A 22088-nucleotide genomic window follows, 5' to 3' on the forward strand; every position below is an offset into this window, starting at 1 on the left:
TTGGTTAATGGTTGCAGTAGAAGACCTAGATGATGGTGGTTAGGAATTATTAAGATCAGCTGCTACCTTGGGTACTTCTAACCAGCTTTCCTGAGATACTCTGTCAAACTCAATTCTACACATACCCTGCTCTTGTCTTTCCTCTGACTTGGAAGTGTCCCAGAAACAAGAGTTTGGATTTCAGGCAAGTGTACCTGTCTGAAAACCACTAAGCTGACAGTGATTAGCAAAAGTCTTTGAGTAAGTGTCCTACTAGTTTGTTTAGATATGGATTGTGGTGTTATTTAATTTGCTTTATTGCATCTTTAACCAAATTTTTCTTGATTCTGAGAGTTTGAGATTGTGAGGCATCATCTATTTTTGATGATGTGTTATTTCCGAAAAGTCTCTGACAGTTCAGTCCTTTGATATGTTTTTAGAGCTCTGTGAAATATGCATTTTCTAGTCTATTTAGCCTTGTGTTACATTGCCTGGGAGGTGAGTAAACCACTGAGTTGATAGTTCGGCTTCTGAATACTTTTTTCAGTAAGGTGCCTGCCATCGTGCAGTGTATTCTATATCATACTTTATCACACCACGTAAATTGTATATTAAAAATAGGTTATTGCATAATCTGTGTGTTGAATGCAGGTTATTTGAAAATGCTCTGAAATATTTTGTTCAAATAGCTATGATCTAATTGTATGTTACACTGAATATTATAATTTAAACCCTTAGTTTAGCTACATGGATGAAATATATATATATATACTTAGCTCTACATTATTTCAGCATGTTGTTGTACTCACAGCATTAAGTGTCTTTGAACTTTTATCCATGCAATAAAAACTGTTGTTTTGCAAAAGCCAAGACATGCAACACCAAGGATGGTATTTAGTGTAAGAGATTACCATAGTTTGATTTAGTGAAGATGAGCTTTGAACACAGTTCAAAGACAACAGACTTGATTTAATACTCATCACAACACTGGAAGTTACTGTGCTTTGTTGATGGTAATTTAGTGTGCTTGCAGTGGCATATTTCTGAACCAGTTCAGTGGGTCTTCTTCTTGGCAGAACGAGGTGCTTTTTCCTTCTTGCTTCTTTTAATAGAGAAGTAGAAGTTAGATGTTGGAGGCTAAAGATGAGAGCTTAAGACTATGTAGTAATGTAAAAATACTTCGCCGCAGGATGTACTTTTTAGATGTTTATTTGCATACAGTTATGAATTTAAATGGCATTTGTTCTTTATCTCGTTTATTTAAAAAAATACTCTTAAACAGTACTGTTTTGCATGCAAATTGAATAGTAATATGTATTCATTGCAGTAATTCTGCTATACAACTTAGATTTGAAAGAAGTGTTTTTACTTTGCTTAAAGAAGTTTACATGTCCATAATACCAACCTGCTATACAGATCCGTGTAGCTTTAAGTGACAGTCTTCTAGGTTTTATACCCAAACTCTTAACTATACGTAGTTAAAAAAGATGCCACAGCTACCTGTTCATTAACTTGCAGTTGGCAAACTGTGGAACTAAAATCTGACTTCTAATCACGTTTCTGTCTCTGCATACCCTAGTCAATTGATCACTGGACTGCCTGACTTGATCTTGCCTCCCTCATTAGTCTCTTATTTAAATATAGCTCCTGATATTCCTGTTGCTATTTATGTCTTTAATGCATATGTATATTGAAGTGCTATGTATAGCAGAAATATAATTAGATCCTACTGATTGCACTGGTTACTGGTAAAACTTCTTGGAGATAAGTTTCTTACAGTGGGTCTTGACTGTCTTGTCTTTTAGAGGTGCCTTTTCAAAGCAAATAAGCGCCAGGATACACCTTTATAGGAGAGGAAGCTGGCATCATGAAAAACTGGTTCTAATTTTGAATAAGTATGAAGCAGCCATGCTCTGCTTTCACAAACTGCCTTATATTAGGTTGAAATACCTATTTGTTACTTTGCTTTTCCTAACACTTCAATTTTAGATCCCCTATCAATGAATCCTATTCCTTCAAAGGCTAGTATGAAGTAGAACTGTATAACACGAGTGGGCTATACAATGAACAGCTGATACTTATTTACAAATGGATTATTTTTTTTTTTCCCCAAGCAAACAGTAATTGGAGTATGTCTTTCCAAGAATAGTGTGTTCTGGAGGAGAAGAATATTATTATAGAGACAGGTGATAACTTGGCATCAGTATACTAAAAAAAATTACTTAGTTTGTTGTTAGAATAAAGACAAGGCAATTTCTAGGAGTACTTAAATGTGCAATATGTGACACAAGAAATATGTAGATAGTCTCACTGATGGTTTCTTTGAAGAGGTGATCTACTGCCAGTCATTAATCAGGCATTGACCAGTGTGCATCAGTAAATGGCATGATACAACTGAGTTACCTTGTTTGGATTTTTTTAACCTTTTTTTTTTTATATGGTAGCCTTTTAGTCCATCTTCATGTCTGTTGTAGATGGACCAAATTTCACAACTGCATACATGTGGCACTCCTAACTAGTTCAAACATGTAGTTGGTGTGGCAAAAATTACTGTGACTATATGAAAAGTACTTGTCTTCAAGGTCTACCGACTGGGTGCATGTAAGTAGGGCTTGAAATTCTAGTATGTGCAATAAATACTTGTGTTTGCTCTTGAAGTAATTACATGCTGTGTCATGCCTTGTCTTGAATAGGTTTAATATCACATCTTTATTCTACCCCTTTTAAGAAAAATAGGGCATTCTTTGTTTTGCCTTCATTCTCTTACCTAGTTCCTTATCTTTATTCTCTCCTGTTTCATTCCTAAGGTTTTCTGCTGCTGTTCTCCTCAATTTTCATTATTTTTTCATGTTTGTCCAAGTTGCATAGCTGGAGATCTTCATTCATCATGGGGGAAACAAAGATCATCTAAAAACTGAATGTTTATGAACACAACCTACTGTTGGATGAGGCCAAAGAGAAGGCATCATATGCTCAGCTGCTGGAAGTAATACTCAGTACATTTGGCAAGCCAAGAGACTGTCCTTCAAATGGACTGTGTCTTTGACTAGTCATGTCTTTATGTATTGACACAGCAGTTACAAGAATAGTCTCTTTGTTTGCTCTCACATAATTGGGCAATATCTGTGAACGTTCTCTAAATCTACAATTCCTTAATTTTAAGGTAGAGAAGGATGGGAGATTCTAGTTTGTGTCTTAGAACAGTGCCTTTTGTGAGCCAGACTCTGGCTTCAGAGATTGTCTGGATTGGCTTTGTATCTTGCTAAAGCAGGTTTGTTGCTTAGATAAAAATTCCACTTCAGCTGTTTGGCCTGTGTGTAATGCAGATGCTTGAAGGAAAGGATTAAGGTGCAGTATTAATCTTCGGTGCCTGCATGGTATCACTCATGCAGGGCTTTCCATTAGGCTTTTTTTTTGTGCATTTGAAGTACTAATTGTACTGGAGTTGCTTGTGAGGCAGTAGAAAGAAAATCTAGAAAAAGAGATGAAGTACTGAAATGGGATCCTTCTGGAGACCCTCCTTATAGTCCTTTTCATCCACTTCTTCCCTGGTCAGTGCTTGATTTCCTAACATGGAGTCGGCATAAATCTTTTCTAGAAGGAATGCTTGTGCATTAGACTAGGGAAGTGTCTTGTGAGGGGCTAGGAAATGCAGTTCCTGAGACAGTGAAAGAGTTGTAAGTGTTCTGCATGGGTTTTGCCCATTTGATATCACGCTCCTGTCTTGTTCTGCTTTTGAGGTTTTTAGGATTGGAGTTTGCACAGTAGAGATCTGGCTCTGTCTTGTTCTCAACTCTTACAGTAAATGAACTTTTCCCCAGATCCTGTCACCTTTATCAGGTGGTGAAAGATGGGGTCTGGATCTTATTGCTGTTAAAGAAGCTGAGGTTCTTGATGCAAGTAATACTTGATAATATTGCTAATTTAATGATCAGCTGATAGGTTTTTTTTAAAGCCCTACCTGGAATTCAGTAACTTACTCATAATCCTTAGCAGAAGGAAAATTGTTTGTGGAAAAGCAACTTCTTTACACTTGGTGGACTTCTGGGACTTCAGAGAACTTAAAACTTGCTTATGAGTTAGTCCTTTGTGGTTCAGTGCCAGACTGTAGGCTGAAGAAAAGCCTGTATCAGCTGCTAAATGTTTATAATTCACTGTAGCATCACTAGTTCAGTAGACTGCATTTGTTTAGGCTGCTCATTTCTGGAGGGACATGTGGAATTTGACTGGAGTCATTCCAAACCTTAGAAATGAATTTTCATAGGATGGTGGGATATTCTGTGGTAAAGAGCACTCATCAGCAACCCACAGGAAGGGGTGGGACTGCTCTAAATGCCCACCTGGGCTTCTGCCTTTGTCTCCAGAGTTCAGTGGTATGAATGTAATAGTACCTAGGTATAGGGTAACAACATTGCCCATGTTGATACTGAACTGTAAACTGTCACATGTTCAACTTCCCTTCCAAATTGTTTGGTTGACTCTTGCTTAGGTTGCCTACAGTTTTCTGTTCTTTTGTAATGAAGTGCAAGCTGGATAGATAATTTAATCTTGGATGGGTTGTTAGCTTCAATTGCAATTTTTAAGTGTAAAAAGAGACTCAACAGATAAGCAAAAGGACAAAAAAGTGATGGCTTTTGTTGGTGACAGTGTAAAAAATCATCTAACACATATGATGACATTTTTTCAAAACCAGTGTTGAAGATACAAAGCCAACGTGTAAGCACTTGTGGAAGTTGCATGTTTCTTGCTGGAGTGTGAATGGAAAATAAACCAGTGTTCAGCATTTATCTTCAGTTGAGAGGCAACCATAGATTGTAAATAAATTTTAGCCAGTTAAAAGGACGTTGCAGTTGAGGAGCTGCAGTGCAACATGAACTAACGTTAACCTGAGGACAAATTTTGGGTAATTACTTCATTCTCCTGTCAGATGGGGTGGGATAAATATAATGGTGTTTGTTTAGTGATCAAAATGGATGATTTGGCATTTGAATTTCAATCCTGTCTATCATGTTGTTACTGCAGTAAGGTCTTAACTATTAAAATACCAACTAATCTAAGCTAAACCCTAGTGTGTGTAATGGAGCTGGGGTCAGACGGAGCTCAAGAGTAGTGGGCAGCCTAGTGAGAGCTCTGTGTGAGGCTGGTACCTCAGCTGGTTGTAGAGTAGAACAGAAGGAAGGTTAAAGCTTTTATAATCCCTCCTACCCTGTGTTGGGGATTAAAAGATACCTTGTTGTAAAATGAATGTATTTATCATTTGGTGTCCTCTGCAGAGAAGGCACCTTGCAAACAGATAAAATGTTTCCCATAGCACAACCCTTTGCAGTATGTATTAGTTACCTGTCAGGCAGCAGGCTATTCCTGTTCCTGTAGCAAAGCTGAGCTAATGTGCAGATCATGCTGGGGTTTTTCATTCTGATCAGAGTGTGTAGTCCTGTGTGGGTCAAATGGGGCAGCAGAGATCTAGAGCTGTCCAGAGAAAAGTAGACAAAGGCTTTAAATATTGTTTGTTCATAAACCAGGATGAATGGTTTCTACTCCGTTGAAAAAAATGGGTAGTTTTGCTGGAGGAAACCCCATACTAATAGGCTAGCGAATTTGTGGCTGTAGTGCATCAGGTGGTGAAGTGCTAATCTTTTGTGGAGAAAGAATGAGGGCACTCCTTGTTCAGTGCAAGCATTGATGCAGTTCATTGCCTCAGTTAAATCTGGAACATGCTTGACCTGTTGTGCCTTGCTAAAGATAGCAGAATTTTATAAATCTTACTGAAGATGCTTTCTTCACATAAGCTGATTTAGTATGGAAATGACTCTTGCGTAGATCTGGAGTTGACGGGATGAGTGTGTAGTTTATATACTTATGAGCATTTTCTGAAAGTACAAAGTTAATTCTTTTACTGCTGTCTCTAGGTGATGTTTTTTTAATTACATTTTCAGGGCATCTTGCTGATCATTTCATATTCTCTACTGACTTGGTTTTGTTCTGCTTTTTCAAGCTTTCTGTAAGGCTGGATATGAAGCTTTGGTTTTCCTGGGACTCGTGTCTTTCATGGCTACATAATGTGGACAGGTTTTCAAATGCTTTTTAATAAGTGAAGCAAAAGATCCCTCAAAACCTTTAATTTTTTCTATGTTGTTTTTTTTTCTCTTTAAGGTTTGGACCCCATGGAATCCCTGTGACCATATTTCCGAAAAGGGAATACAAGGATAAACCTGAAGCCATGCAGCTCCAAAGTAAACCATTCCAAGATGAGGCACAGGTGAAGTGTGAATCTAATGCTGCAGTCCCTGATGACTCTTCTCTCACACAGCCATCAGAACCTAGCATAGCTAAAAGCCTATGGACTTCTAAACCACCTCCTCTCTTTCATGAGGGAGCGCCATATCCTCCTCCTTTGTTTATCAGGGACACATATAACCAGTCAATACCTCAGCCTCCACCCCGGAAAATTAAGCGGCCCAAGCGTAAAATGTACAGGGAGGAACCCACTTCTATCATGAATGCTATCAAACTACGACCCCGGCAGGTCTTATGTGACAAGTGCAAAAACAGTGTTGTTGCAGAAAAAAAGGAAATAAAAAAAGGTGGCAATGCAAGTGACTCTTCAAAATATGAGGATAACAAAAAACGAAGAAATGAGAGTGTGACTACTGTGAATAAAAAACTTAAGACTGACCATAAAGTGGATGGAAAAAGCCAAAATGAAAGCCAGAAAAGGAATGCTGTGGTCAAGGTTTCAAATATTGCCCACAGCAGAAGCAGAGTAGTTAAAGTTTCCGCACAAGCAAATACTTCAAAAGCGCAGTTAAATACAAAAAAAGTTCTCCAGAGCAAAAACATGGATCATGCAAAAGCTCGGGAAGTCTTGAAAATGGCCAAAGAAAAGGCACAAAAGAAGCAGAGTGCAACCTCCTCTTCCAAAAATGCACATTCAAAGGTCCACTTCACACGGCGTCTTCAGAACACCAGCTCAGGTTCCCTCCCACCCCGATTGCGTTTAAAGCCACAAAGGTATCGGAATGAAGAAAATGACTCTTCTCTCAAGACAGGACTTGAGAAAATACGGAGTGGCAAGATGGCAACTAAGCCCCAGTCTCGCTGCTCCTCCACCCGCTCAGCAGGTGAGGCCCCTTCAGAAAATCAGAGCCCCTCAGAAGGCCCTGAAGAGGCCAGCAGTGAGGTTCAGGACACAAGTGAAGTGCATGTAACTGTTGATCAGGATGAACACCAGACATTGGGCAAGAGAGGCAGCAAAAGCAATATAACGGTTTACATGACCCTTAATCAAAAGAAATCTGACTCTTCCAGTGCATCAGTTTGTAGTAGTGATAGCACAGATGATTTGAAATCTACCAACTCTGAGTGTAGCTCTACTGAAAGCTTTGATTTTCCTCCAGGCAGCATGCATGCACCTTCCTCCTCCTCCTCTTCTTCAAAGGAAGAGAAAAAGCTCAGTAATTCCTTGAAAACAGAAGTCTTTTCCAAAAACGTCTCTAAATGTGTTACACCAGATGGCAGGACTGTATGTGTAGGGGACATTGTTTGGGCCAAGATTTATGGCTTCCCTTGGTGGCCAGCCCGTATTCTTACCATAACTGTGAGCCGGAAAGATAATGGCCTTTTAGTTCGACAGGAGGCTCGTATCTCATGGTTTGGCTCCACAACAACATCTTTTCTTGCTCTTGCACAGCTATCCCCCTTTTTAGAAAGCTTCCAGTTGCGCTTTAATAAGAAGAGAAAGGGTCTTTACCGCAAGGCCGTCACAGAGGCAGCTAAAGCTGCTAAGCAGCTGACTCCCGAAGTTCGGGCCCTGCTGACACAGTTTGAAACGTGAGCATGGAAAGTAAGGTAGGCAAGAAATCTGGAGGCTCCACAAAATTCATAGCCTAGTTAGATAAGTACCATGAAGGACTTGCCAAGTCAGAAGTTGCACTCGGTTGACTGCTCTTTTTATACGAAAGTTGTTCCATTTGTAGGGGTTTCTTGACAGTTAAACAAATTGAACATGCAATCAAAATTAGCTGAAAGTAAGAACTTCAGTATTTTTCAAGTGAGATTTTTTTTTTAAATAAGAAAAACCTCCTCAAACACCCAATGCATAGGAGCCATAGCCTCAGCTGAAAGGCAGCTTATTTGCAGGGAATTTTTTAGTAGTTTCTACCCAGTATATAACTAGTTGCTGTGTGACAAAAGGTTAACACAAGGGATGAAAGTAGTATCTGTGACTTTTTTTCTTTGTTTGTTTTAATTAGGTGGCCCATCAGGGAAGTGTAGAAATGTAAGCCTTGTCTAAATGGTCTTTAAAGATTATTTTAAATAGTCTCTAATGTATTTAGTCTGGCCAGTGCAAGTTGGTTCAAAGTGTGCTTAAACATCTTAGGCAGGCATGCCCCAATCTACACTGGCCAGTTTAAATGGCGTTAGAAGGCTTGCTGAAACTTTTAAGGAAGAGGAATTCGTGTAGCTTAAAGACCAGATTAAATGGGGTTTTATCGTAGTGACCACTTAAACACTCAACCTTTCTATGCACATGGGGGCACAAATATAACACTTCAGGGTCTGAAAAGCTGAGAGGGATGCCTGTAGCTCTAAGACAAAGCTGAGAAGTCACTCAGTATTTGGGATCAAGGGCTGTTAATGCTGCATAGGTGTGAATCATAACTTCTGGTCTTTCTTCCTGAAGAAATCTTTCAGGCCATTTGCCTGGAGGTTTAGATTAAGAGAGGCTTTGTTTTGAATGTGTAAATAATTGATTGCTGAAATTGGTCAGATTTTCTCCTGACTGGTTGTTCCTAAATTCTTAGGATACGTCCTAGTAAATTACACTTTGTGAATTGTCAGATGTGTAATTGTTGCATTTTTTGGATGTATCTAACTTCATTTTTATTTTTTTTTAAATATTTCCGTTTAAGGTATCTGTTTGCAGGTCAGAAAATGAGAATATGTAATTGTGTAATGCTCTGCAATGTAAAAACAAACTGTAAATAAAATTGACTAAATCTGAATTATTTGTGTGTGTTTCTCAAAAAGCTTTGGAAAAAAAAAAAGTCCAGGATGTTAGAGTACTTTATCTGTATGCCGGATTTTGAGGACACCCTTTAAAAAAGTAAATTGTCCTTTTTCACGCATTCCTAAAGATAACTGCTCGCTGTAAAGTACTACTGGTATATTTCAGTCTTAATTTTGAGATGAAGCAATCATCTGTCCCTTTGGTTTCAAACCTGGCTCTGTAAAGGGCTTTCTGTAAAGTTTATCAAATTTCTCCCTTAATTAGATTTTGTTCCATATATTTGAATGAAGACTGTGGATAATGTCACTTACACAGTGGGGAAATGTTTTCAGTTTTCTCCCAGCTATCAAAACCTAATCAGACCCACTCTCCACTGGTGCTGCAGCTTTTCTTGCATGTCTTTTGCTCAGTGTTGGGGCATTTTCATGCAACTGACTTTGCATTTATTATTTTTTTTCCTTCTAGTTTTGGTCCTTATCTGACCATGTGAATTACTGAATTACTGTCTCCTCTCCAGCCCACTCCTGTTTCAGCCTTACAATGCCTTGTGAAGAATCTCTCAGCGTTCATCCCAAAGCAGTTTTCATCCTGTTTTTTCCATAATTGCCCATGTAGGCAATCATGACATGTAAAAACTTAAGCTTAGACTGAAACTAGATTTTAAACAGATGTGAAATCGGGGGTAAGGATTTAATCGTCAAACCCTTAAAATCTTTTTAATTTTAGTTTCATATGTCCACGATACTGTCTGGTCTTTCCAAAGCATTCAGTTTCTTTTTACCTTTTCAAATTATTCTGTTGTGCCCACAGAACTATTGGAAGTCTATAAAGTGTCAAATACATGGCTGTTCAAGTTTACAGTCATCTCTGTTAGGTGCTAGTTAAGCTTCCAAATACACCAGTTTTTCTTTGGCATTCTAACAGTTACCCAAAAGCCCCACTGGTCAATGCTTTTTGAATGTGATAAACACACAATAAATTTCAAAATGTGGAAAAAGCAATTGGGGGAAAAAAAAAATCCTGTTTCACTTCTCTGTATTCTTTCCTGCAAACAGAAACAGTTATTCATTTACTTAAATAAGCCGTACTTTGTTATTAGAGCAAGGCTGCTTTTTGAAGTCCAGAACCCATATAATGTGATTTAGATGTCTACACTAGTTCCTTGAGTTTCTGAAGCTCAGGAGAACTGGTTGCAAGTAGTTCTGAGCCAAGTAGCAGTGAAATCAATATTTACATTGTTAACTTTTCTTTAAATGGACCTGGAAGCTTTGTACTCTTATCTCTAATACAGTAAGAATAGGACTAAAGCATACGTAGTTCGCTCAGGAGTTCACTGGTGAAATGCAGAGTAACAGGTACGAAAGGGGTTTCTTAGATTGTTTTAGTTTTATTTTGTAGTTGATCTGTCTTTAAGAAGTCTTTCTTGAGTTTTGTAGTGAATGTATGTTATCATTTCAGACTTAGCAGGTCTCAAAACAGTTTTATTTTTTTTTACACCACTGTGTTTTACGTTAGGTTGAAAATATTCTATTCATACTCATCTGTGATTTTCTTTTCGTTCTGAAATAGCTAACAACTAGCTATAATCCAGTTTAAAACCAGGTTACTGTGGAAAAAATGTTGGGCTTAATGTAAAATCTGATAACAATAGATAACCGTGGTTATCGCAGTATGGATGCTCCCTGGCAATTAGCTTTGTAGACTTGGACAAAGCTAAGTGCTACTTTAGCTGTAAACTGCAAAAAGCTGCCATGCTTTTATGTGCCTCTGTGCTCTCAACAATGCCTACACGTTGAACGTGTGCTGCTGTTCTTGCGTTGGATTCACATCTACCATGGCTGTGTTAGCCTGACAGTTTAAATGGCTTGTCAAATAACTCGTGACAGAGCATGCGTGTGCCGTGCTAGGATAGTGCATCTGTGTAGTTAAGCTGTGCAACTGTTGTGAGCAGCCTGTGTCTGGAGAAGGCAAGCATCAGTAGAGTGACTGTTACTTTTCCATCAGCTTAATATACAAAATTCCAAATGATGTCTTTTTAAGTTAAGGCGATTCCTCAGTGTGGTTGTTGAATATGCATGGCCTTTCAGTTTAGGGGGAAAACTCGATGGGCGGTGATGAATTTATAGCACAAGCCTACTTTTTCTTTGAAGATCTTTAGCTTCAGTTAAAATGTTTTGGGAGAGAGTAGTTATACCAAAACTTAAAGTTTTCTTTCAAGAGGAGTTTTGGAAGGTGTGATCACTTTATGAGTGAAGCTAGAAACAAATGTGAAATGATTGTTATGTGTCTGAATTGCAGTTCCACAGGAAATTGAACAAATCTTTGTTATTTTTCTAATCAGTTGCAATTTTATGTCAACTCTTAAATAAGATAATCACTTTTCATTATATGATGGTGGTGGGTTGGGTTTTTTTTTGTTAGTGCTGTCTTTAGTTTGAAACCTACATATCCAACAGCTACCTTAGCAGGAGAGGTGTGTTTAGTGAGGGTAATTTAGGTCAACTATACAAGGCCAAGAAGCCTTTTTTTTTCAGCATGTTATAAAATGCTTCTCTTTTTTTATCAAGTTGTTTCTAAATGTGATTTAAGAAATAGCACAGGTGAGGAAGGGGTACGAGTTGCTTTCTACATTGCTGGCCTTAGGTTTGTTTCTGGTTAACTCTCATTTCCATTTATGTCTTTTATAAGCTCTTGCTAAAGTTGTCAGAGAAGAATAGGAACATGGATTTTGAAAGATAAATCTTAGTAGCTAGCCCTTAGGAGCATTATCATCTGTCCTTATGCATGTTCTCCAAAGTACAGTGGAAAAAATAGAGCTGCCTTCTTGGCTGAAGAATTCTGGAAAGGAGGAGGCTGACAATCAGTGGAAAGCTATTTTAGTTCATCTCCTCTTTATAATTCTAATAAATGCCTGTAGGAATAAGCAAATTCATCTGATGCAGTGGAATTACTACACTGACTTGTAGGTGAAGACTGTGAACTGGAAGTTGAGGGAGTTTATGCGTAAAGGACAGTGAGATGGCCATATTTTGTGTTGTAAGCCATTTGGTAGAAATGCAGGTATAGTGTTTAAAAACAAACTTGAAAGTTTTACTAGCTGCCTTAAAGCTTCTTCTGACATGACCGTAGGGATAAGAGATCATCCATGCTTAACGTGAGGACAGGTAGTGGCTGTAGCATTGAAAAGTTTTGTAGTAGCTGTCAAACTAGCTAAAGATCTGTTGGATCCAAGCTTGTGAAATGTGGATGTATTCAGCTTCAAATTATTCTTAATATGTAATGGGAAGAAACTTGATACATGTCCTTAGTAGTTAAGACAACATGTTCCTATTCAACATTTATAATACCTCAGCTAGTGTTATTTGTAACAACTTTGTATTTTAAATAGTTCCCTCCTATGGTGTCATCCTGTTAGTGTATTTATAGAGTGTGGCCATTTAGATAAAAGACGATCCCCTTGTAAGATGGCTTTTCTGTTCCCTCTCATCTTACTGGTGTTTCCATGCACCTCTTCTAGTTTGAGCTCCTCTTTCTCTGACATCAGTGGTAAGAAGTGAGGTTTTATGAAACTCTTACTGAATGGCATTGTTTTTTTCCCCTTAGTCTGAAATATTTCTGATTATTGATTTTTAATTTTTATATCGTAGTAGCAGCTTATACTTCCCTATGATTTACTCATACATTTCAGTCTTTTCCCCATAACACCTGGGATGTGTATACCAATTGTCTGGCTTAGATTAAGTTATGGATTTTTATCTTAAACTGTGACACAAGTGCCCTTCTGTGAACACAAGGCAAAATAGCAGTTCCCAGGCATGGCTATGGAGACAGTGATTTGGTGACTAGCTTGCTATCACGCTTTTTCCCTGAATAGTTTTGTTGTTTGCTACCAGATTTGGCAGCTGGGGATGACTCCCTGGGGCAGTGCTGGCAAGCTTAATGCCAGGTACCAGTTGGAGGGAACTCAAATCCATGGGCCTGTTTTTTTCCCCAGGGAAAAGCAATTAACGTTCTTGGCATGAAGTAGGATAAGCAGCTTCATGGAAATGAATGTCATTGGTAAGACCAGGACTTTCCTACCTGAGAAGACCTGAGCCACCTTGCACATCCAGTAGGGAGACAAATGGGAATAAGAGATGGTCTTGTGCGCCTGCATAACCTTCCTGCATAGTTGCTGTACACACAGGGCTGAAAACTGGTTTCCTGTGCTTGTGCCAGCAGAGGTGTGTAGTCCTTGATCTTCTCTACCTACACACCTACCTGTGGTCCAAGGGGATGATGTCAACAACACAGGCTGCAGGTATACGTTGGTGCAGGGAACAAATTATGATCCCCTGTTGCAAGTTTAAATTTGGGCTTTGCTCGTTCAGTGCATGAAGAGAAATGTATCTGCAGGAATTACCTGGGCTACATGCTTGAAAAGTTATTTTCAGCATCAGGACCATGCATGTTTTAAACAACTGCAATGCAGTTCCTATGTCAGTGATTTTATTCTTCAGCCCCGAGAAGGAAGAAAGGACTATTGGAACTGAGAATATGCCAGGTCTGTAACTGCCAGCGGGATAGGTGCAGGGGCACCTGTTTACTTGTGACTAGGACAAGAAGGAATGTTTAAAATTACAAGATAGGGAGTTAAGATTGGGCAGTAGAATATTTACTCCAGTTGTTCCAGTGGAACCCTGGGTCTTGTTTGGAGAGTTGCTTTGGTTTTGTAATTACAGTTTGTAAAGACAATAGATGTGACTAACCTCTGTCAGCAGTGGGTTATGTTCATCCTGCGGCTGGGCCTGCAATAGGTTAGATGATCTATCCTGAGCCTGTCACAGCTCTCTTTCCTGTAATTTTGTTATTAACAATTTTGATTTTGGAAAAATGGAATCTTTGTAGAAGTATGCATAAAATGAGGGATTCAGCCTCCTGTGTCCTGTTCAGTCACGCAGCAATAACGCTTGGTACACTGGGAGTATGGCCTTTGAACCACACTCTTAGCTTCCACGTGTGGTAAAACTGCACTGCATCTCCTGCCTGGGGCCTCTTCTATGGAAAATTGTGTTTGGATGACATCATTTAAGTAACACGTTAACTTTGAATTAGTGTGGTATGGGTTTTGGTTTTTTAATAGATCTAGGTCAGTTTTCGTGTTTGCTTACTAATGGTTTTGATGTCAAGGTATGCAGTAGAATAAGAAATATTCTTATCCATGCTGGCCGTATGCTGTGAAACTGTGATTTGGATGGCAAGCTGTGTGCTCACTAGCTTTTTATCACCACTAAAAGATTCTGTAACAAAAACACAGCATAATTCTGATGACAGAATTGTCATTGCCTGCTTTTAACAGGTGCATAAAGGGGAAGGGCTTTGTCACTAAAGAGTTACATTTCAAAGCAAATATTTACTTAAATGTTAATTTTGCATCATTTTTTAGTCAGTAGCATTTAGGATTTTTGTTTGACTGTCGGAAGCTCCGGTGTTTAATTGTACTTCTGCAGTGGTTCGGGATTCTAAAGCAATATTTGATTAGTTTTTGAGGAAAAAAAAAAAGATATTTTTCTGGAGATTTTTCAAGTGTTGAAGGATTTAGGGACCTAATCCTTGATACTGTGTTACATGTGCAGGGAATTAGGCATGTAAGCTAAAGAAAGTGTTACTGCTCTTGGTTTTCTTTGTAGATGAGACCCTGTTGTTGAACAGTGTCTTGGGGTGCAGAAGAATGCAGCAGTTCTGCTGGCTTTTAGTACTTCATGATCTGGAAGAGAAGCCTGTTTCAACAACCCCTAACTGGTATCCATAGCAGTAAAATAGCATGTGCTATTTATTCTGTTACGTAGTTTTGCATGTAGGCAAAATATTAGTCCCCTAAAGAAGTTGCATATATGTTACTGTAACTAAGAACTGTGTGTCTTCCCTTTCACAGTATGTGGTGGGAGATACTGCTATTTTTGTTTTCCTTGTCCTTCTGGGCTGCCTTTCCTTCCTCTTGATGGCTGCCTGTTGTCTTTCTGTTTCTCCTTTGAGAAAGAAAATAGCCTTTCAAAAACACTGCTTCTCTTTTGACAGCAGCAAATACACAGGATCATGAAAATGTTCATGTGAAAGTTGGAATCCACATTACAGGGATGACTCCCAGGAAAGTGGCTGAGTAAAATGCAGTTGAGTGGGACAGCTGTAGTGAAAGGCCGTAAGTCAGTGCTCGTCCTAACACAAGTACTGAGGTTTGTTACTGGTGGTAACTTTTATGGTGAGTCCATAGTCTCTAGCAGTTGAATGAAACTGCTTCAAAACAGAGCCCAGGCTGCTGTGAGTTTACTGTACATCATGGGAGAGCTGTACCCTCAGAAACAGGCTTTGGCATCCCTCACCTCCAAATCGTGGGTTACACAAAGTGAATGAACTCGCTGTGTGACTGATAAAACAGACAACTTGCTGCGTTCACAAGGGCCGGGGAATTTAATGACATGGATATTGAGCTGACACAGGCGGTCTGCAGGGGTAGAAGTGCTGTCTGTGAGGACCCAGGGACACTACAGCCTTTGTTGTAACTTTACTCTTTGTACCTTTTGTTCTCTGGGTCACCAGTCCAAGCTCCGCATGGTTCACACCAGGGAAATCCGCAGGGTAAGAAATGTTCCTCCACAATACAAGGAGAATAAGATATGTGACTGCACGTGTGGCTTTATTTTTCAGTCACTATATCTGAACCTGGTCTTGTATTCTTGCCTTAAACTTTTTCTATACAAAATTCTGCTGTTGATCCAAATTAAACAACGTAAAACCAATTATATTTTAACTGGGCAGGCCAGAAATCCCCTAATCGGTTTTCATACCTTATAGCAATCTAGCCTGAGGTTATTCCTCACTGGTCTAGGCTAAATCTGTACAGCACTCTGAGGTCAACTTCACTGTGGCAACGCAAAGTTTCCCACACAAACTCATTCATTATTTTTGCCAAACATGCAGGTAAGAAGTGTATGGTTGGTATGTGTTAGAATAATGAGATTCTGCAACAGTTGGAAAAGCTCTCTTGAAATAAGTTAAACCTGTATTTTTTAATCTACTTTTTAGCCTGGGTTTTTGCCTTCAAATCATAACATCCATGAGAGCAACTGGTCCCTTTGCTCTTTCACCTTCTGTTGTCTCAGCTTTCTTCCATCCTATAATCACTTCAACAAAGATTATAATGCCACTGGCAAGAGGGCTTTGAATTTCAGTGTAAAGACTGTGTGAGCGACTAATTAGGAATAGTTTTTATAGTACTTGTAATAAAGAATGAGAAGCAAAATACAAAGAAACTCCAACATACTCCACAACTGTGAATCATCTGCTTCTCTTTTAAGCAAATTTACTTACTATAATAAAGGAATTCTTGGGAGCTCAACCATAACAAATGCAGTGTGTATGCACAGTTTTGTGTGAAGACACAAAGCCAAAAGAAGGCACAATCTCATCTTTATGGTTTTTACCTGGAGGGGAAAACTGGTGTTTCATCTGAGTCATGCCCTAACAAGGGGAGGAATAGCTGGTGGGTTTTGCATTTTAGACAGCACGACAAATCTAAGACATGGAAGAAAGTGATGATGAACTGGATTTCCTGCAGTTGTATTGCTGCCACAGTTATTTGTATTTCTCAGGATATGAAAAAATGGGTTTATCACAGGCTGCATTGCACAATGGATGTAAAATGCTATTAATGTTGTATAGGTAGTGCCCTAAGATTGCCTTTTTTTTTTACTCAAAAATGCAAAAAGATCATACTCATCATGAATTCTAATCCATTGCTTCAGTTTCAACTTGGAGTAGCTACTTTGTCCAGCAGAATTTCATGGTATCAGACTGGCTCTGAGCACAGAGTTCTTCAGTGGGCAGTACAGTGTTTGCATAGGTAGACACTTTGTTTTGCTGTCTGCTGCTTTGTTTGCTAAATGCGTTGTAGTTTAATTTTGCCAGTAAAGCCTAGTTTAAGCTCAAAAAAAGTTGGTACCTCATTTTTCTGAGTGTTTTTAGCATCTTTTCATGGTATGCTGTTTTCTGGAAAGCAGAAATGGTATGGCAAGGAAGTTAATCATCCTCAGTTCTGGACTCCTGTTAACTGGGTCTTTTACTACCATAGGTCAGGATTGCTATATATTTTATTTAAAAGATCCTCACTAACTTAATCTTTAGGCTTGCTTCTTGAAATTTGCATTACATGATCAGATTAAATAACTTGACAGGTATAATGTAAAAATAAAGCAGAAATAAAATTAAAAACTATGTATTTTTTCTCCTAAACCAGCAATCCTCAAACATTTTTGCTATGTGGATCGCATCTTTGTAGGATGTACCTGCAGGCAGTACATCTGCTGCTGGTGATTGTAGGCACAGCTTTCTGCCTTTGCTGATGTGTAAAAGTAACATTGGGAAAGAATTTAGCAACATTTTAGTCTTTTAAATGAAGTACTAGTAACTAAAACAAGGAAACCAGGAGCAGGAAGATCTCTGGGAAACCCAGAGATTGGTTGTTTTGCAGCCTGGAATACTGTGGTGTTTAGTTACCTGCACCAACAGTAAGTACTGCTGAATACAGTGGGACTTTGTCTAGCATCCTTCTCTTTGTAGAGCCTCTGCAGGTTTATCTCATGCATCTTGGAGTGGACCATACCTAAAATAGGTTTAATTAGATATCAGTTCTGATATCTACCCAAATGAAGACCCATTGGGTATTGGAATGAGTGCATGCTAGTGTACTGTCAGCCGATAGCAGCTCAGTGCATCTTTGCCTGGGTCTTTTAAATTTCATAATTATCCATCATTGCTCTGTTACAACTTTTCCAAAATTTCATTCCTATTTTCATTATACTGCTTTGTATAGGATATAAAATGGGTTTCTATGGTTTATGTTTTCCTTTTCTGGCACAGAGAATGACTGAGCAATTTAGAAACTCCGTAGTTACCCCTTTGTCTTGTGGCAGGACCCTTTCCACAAAATCCTCTCTCCTACTTGTCCTTTCTTGTAGTTATTTTGCATATTACTCAGAATAATGGTCTGTTTAGAAAGAACTTCAGGATTTTCCTGACAGTATTACAAGTCTTTTTTAAAATTCAGCTGTGTTCCTCAGAATGCTGTTGTCACTACAGGAAAATGTGTATGTACCTTTCAAATAATCCTAGCAGCCAAAAGCTCAACAGGATGGTAAAAGGAATCAGCCAGGCTGGCCTGGTCCTGTTGGAACCTATTTTGTTCTCCTGTGTGGTTTTGAACAAAAGGATTGGAGCAGATGATCTCCAGAGATCTCCTCCAATGTGGTTTATTCCAGAGCAATGTTTTCTCCAGCCTACATAAGAGACAGGTTAGTGCAGGCTGTGCTGATTCTGTGCTGCCCCAAATGGGTACTCACTGGTGGTGGTCTCATGCAGCAGTTATTACTTGGACTGCTTCTGTCTGGTTTATCATCATTTTATTGCAGTTCTGTGGCGGAAATGGGAAAACATAAGCAATAATGCTGAAAAACCACTGTAAGCAGGTTTATACTTCAGTGCTCTCATGCACACTTTGGTCTTGCATTTGGAATGCCATTACAGTGTCAGATTTAGCTTTGTATTGCGAATTATGCAGCATTGTGTAGACTTTGTGCGTTAATCCCCTCCGTCAGCAATCTTTAAATATCTTTAAAAATTCTCTCTGGATGCTGAAATGGGATGAGATAGAACATGGATTGGTATGGGAGCTCCTCCTAAAACTCCAGTCGACTGAGGAGTTTGTTCACTTGTGTGTGTCTTGTGATAATGTCAAGATTTTCATTGTCTTCTGCAAGCAATGCACAAAGCAGGTGAACTGGTAACCTTTCTGGGCACTTTGCTTACCTCCTTTTGCAGTATGTACTGGAAGGCATTTAACCATTTTCCCTTTCTCTCCCCTTTTCAGCGCAGAGACACTAGTCAACTGCTGTTTTTATGGAACCTCACTACACTGCCACGAAGAGCACCAGCTCATCAGGACTGAAAGAAATCTGAGACTGAATTGTCCTATTTTTCCTCTGAAATCTTCACCAAGTAGTAAACGTTTTTTGAAGGGGAAAGGGGGTGAATCTGTTAAAAGCCCCTTGCACCCTGCTAGGGTACCTGTACCTAATGTACATTTTCTTTAAAATTTAAAAAGATGTTAGGAAATATTTTATAAAACTTTTTTTGCAATAAATGGCGCATGAAATGATGAAAGACTCTGACACTTACATGCAAGGAACCACTTGAATTATTAGTATGAAGAATCACTGCAAATAACTGGGTTTTTTTTGTAATGTGACAGTCACGTTTGTATGTTTTGATAGGTGCCAGTGATGGAGCCAATTGCCTGGGAAGTTGACTGTAACTTTTGAACTTTTCTTTTAATTCTTAACTTTAGCATTGCAGTTTTCCATTCTATGAGGCTTAGTTAGTATTTAGTGCAGGTGTTAGCAGAGCTGTGATCTGTGATCAAAAGCATGTCCAAAACCAATTGTATTGTAAAATATGAACAGTCCTGCTATATGAGACCAATATTTCCCATAGAGGTGATGGAAGGGACAGTGACCACAAGCTCTATGTATCTCTGTATTATGGGAAAGCTCCTTCTGTGTGAATATGGTTGCATTTTATTTATGCTATTGTAACACTTAGGGAATTGAGGATTGTGGAATAACGTTAAGAAGGGCTACAACGCAGAGAGCAGCATTTTGCTTATAATACCATAACAAGACGGGAATCATGAATGGAGAGTGATCAAATGGAATGGCATTTCTATTTCAAATCATGGGTTATTGTTTTTCTTTTGACATAAACATTTTTCAGATAGGTAACTAGTAGAGCAAAGGGTTTATTAGTGTTGCTGGTGGTTGTTGAGCTGAGTTGCATTGACTTCTTTGAATAGCTGTAAATCAAAAACAAAGGAACCCAGTGGGTTTTATCCATTTTATTCCCCTCCCCCAGAGGTGTTTGGTAAGACTTATTTCAGTGGAGCTTGTGAATGCTGGACACACTGCTGAAATATTGAGTTATTAAATAGTAATTTATTTGTCACTACTTATTTGACATTGTGTGCACACTTTCTCAGCAGTATCATTTCTTACAAAATTCTTAGCAGGGGTTTTATGATACAACCTGGGGAAACAATTATTTGTTTTGAAGAAGTGGAAATGTGCACATAATCTACGAAAAGTCAAATTTCTGTTTCTATAGAAGTGAAAAGACTTGTAGTAAACTCTTTTCCTCCTTACTAATCTCCTGATCTGATTGGAGAAAATACAGGCTTTGTCTAGCTCACTGAAAAACAGAGACACCTTTCTGAGAGGTGTCTGTGTCAGCACAGAGACAGTTTCCTAGCCTTCACTATGGAGCCTAAATTAATCACATAGAATCTGGGGTTCAGACAACTCTATCATTTGGTTTTGATATTGGCAACAGGTTTATACTTGTTAAACAATCAGAGAGCAGGCAAGTGAGAGGCTGCGACAGGAATCTAAATCCAGGGTAGGTGGATCAATGGCACACATACTGAGGCGGTTCATGCTTCGTGCTGGTTCAGTTTCTGTTTTTCAGAGGCAAATTCCTTATTTATAAAGCCAGCAATTGAATACTTAAGCCTGCTTCTTACAAATGAGCTGTACAAAGCTGTGCAGTAGGTTCAAATCGTACCATTTTTCATAATCAACCACAAAGATTTTTTTTCTGAATCTGAGATTAATGTTTGTTCTACAAGGAAAGGGGAGGCAATTTGATGCCATGTATGTGCCAGCCTTTCACCTCCAGACACCCAACCCTGATTGTATTGACAATGAATAAAGGTCTTAGCCTAATAAATGGCATTTTTACCCCCCACCAAAAAAACCCAACCAAACAAACAAAAAAAGAAGCCACCAAACAACATGGCACAAAACAGTTTCTGCTCAGGAAAAACGCCCAGGACTGTAATAGCAGGGTTATTGCACATTGGATTGAAAACTGATTGATGTTGTAAGTAGAAGCCAGTAGTGCCTGCCTGTGTGACATCTGACTCTTAACCAGTGCTCTCGTTTCCTCACCTTGTGAGCACTTGTGCACAGCAGCTGAAATATAAAGAATACATTTAAGAGAGATGCAGGTCTCTGCATTGGAGAATATGGGTATATAAGCAAATAGCCTAAAAATAGACAAGGTAGCTAACTGTATTTGCGTTTGTTTTCACAGAAAGTATTGCAGCCATTTTGTTTGAAACCAGATTTTCATTTTGAAATGAAATTGTCAGGGATATTCTAATGATAGAGAATTACAGTAATGTATTGCTTTTCACTTTTTTGCTTTAGTTGCTTAATATTTAAGCTTTGCTCCGTGCTACCTTCTTGTCTGTATATTGAATGGTCACTATGCCTCTTTCATTTTGTAGACTTGAATGAGGAAAATATGATTCACCCTTTAAGGTTTGCTGAGAAGTAAATGATAAAGAATGTTGTGTAACATTTATTCAAATAAAGCCTTGATTTTTTTCAGTGCTCTTTTAAAGGGAAATGATGTTGAATAATGTTTTGATGTCATAACTTTCTTGATTTACTGGTTCTTGACCCGAAAGCCTTGGATTTATGCTATTTTTATTTATTTTTCTTTTCCTGAATGAAACAAAGATTGAACTGAGGTTACTGGCCCACTGCTGGAAGTCTATCATGTGGACGAGTCTCTATCCAGCCTTACCTTTCATCACAGTGGATAAAAGATACCAACTCATGCTCAATCAGCCGGATGCTTCCCAACAAGCAATAGGAAAAAAAACTTCTCTTTTTCTTGTGTAAATCAGCAAGAAAAGGTTTTATGTACGTTGTAGAGACAAAGAAGCACTGATGGCTCTGTTCTGTGCCTGCCACTGAGGCACACCAAGTCCCGGTTAAAGGAGGAAGGTGGATGTCCTGGGAAGAGGTTGCTGCCCCTTGCAGACGTGATTCCAGTGCAGTCGGTGAGTGTGAGCTCAGGGCCTCCCAGCCCTGCTGGGCTGAGCCGATCTCACTGCGACCAGACAAGCATAGGAAGGGTACACCTGCACACTGCCTGCTCATCTGTTCTTTGGCTGGCTTTTCCTGCAGCATGAACAGTGTCAGACAAATCTGTCCATTGCAGGTAA

General features: G+C 38.9%; 1 protein-coding gene across 6 annotated transcripts in view; it reads left to right on the forward strand.

Annotated features, from left to right (window-relative positions):
- Window positions 1-22088, forward strand: part of PWWP2A (PWWP domain containing 2A) — a 37350-nt gene that overhangs the window by 7176 nt on the left and 8086 nt on the right. For 2 of the 6 annotated variants that reach the window (XM_062605264.1, XM_062605267.1), the window contains exon 2: window positions 6133-7100. In XM_062605264.1, the coding sequence (XP_062461248.1) occupies window positions 6133-7100 (968 nt within the window). Of the gene's footprint in view, window positions 1-10; window positions 241-6132; window positions 8985-18890; window positions 21466-22088 lie in introns of those variants that run through there. The other 4 variants (XM_062605263.1, XM_062605265.1, XM_062605268.1 and 1 more) reach the window with 4 other exon arrangements.

This window comes from Pezoporus occidentalis, unplaced genomic scaffold (assembly GCF_034315485.1).
Source record: "Pezoporus occidentalis ecotype Australia unplaced genomic scaffold, CSIRO_AGI_Poc_V1 ctg91, whole genome shotgun sequence".
In the NCBI taxonomy this organism is placed as follows: Eukaryota; Metazoa; Chordata; class Aves; order Psittaciformes; family Psittacidae; genus Pezoporus; species Pezoporus occidentalis.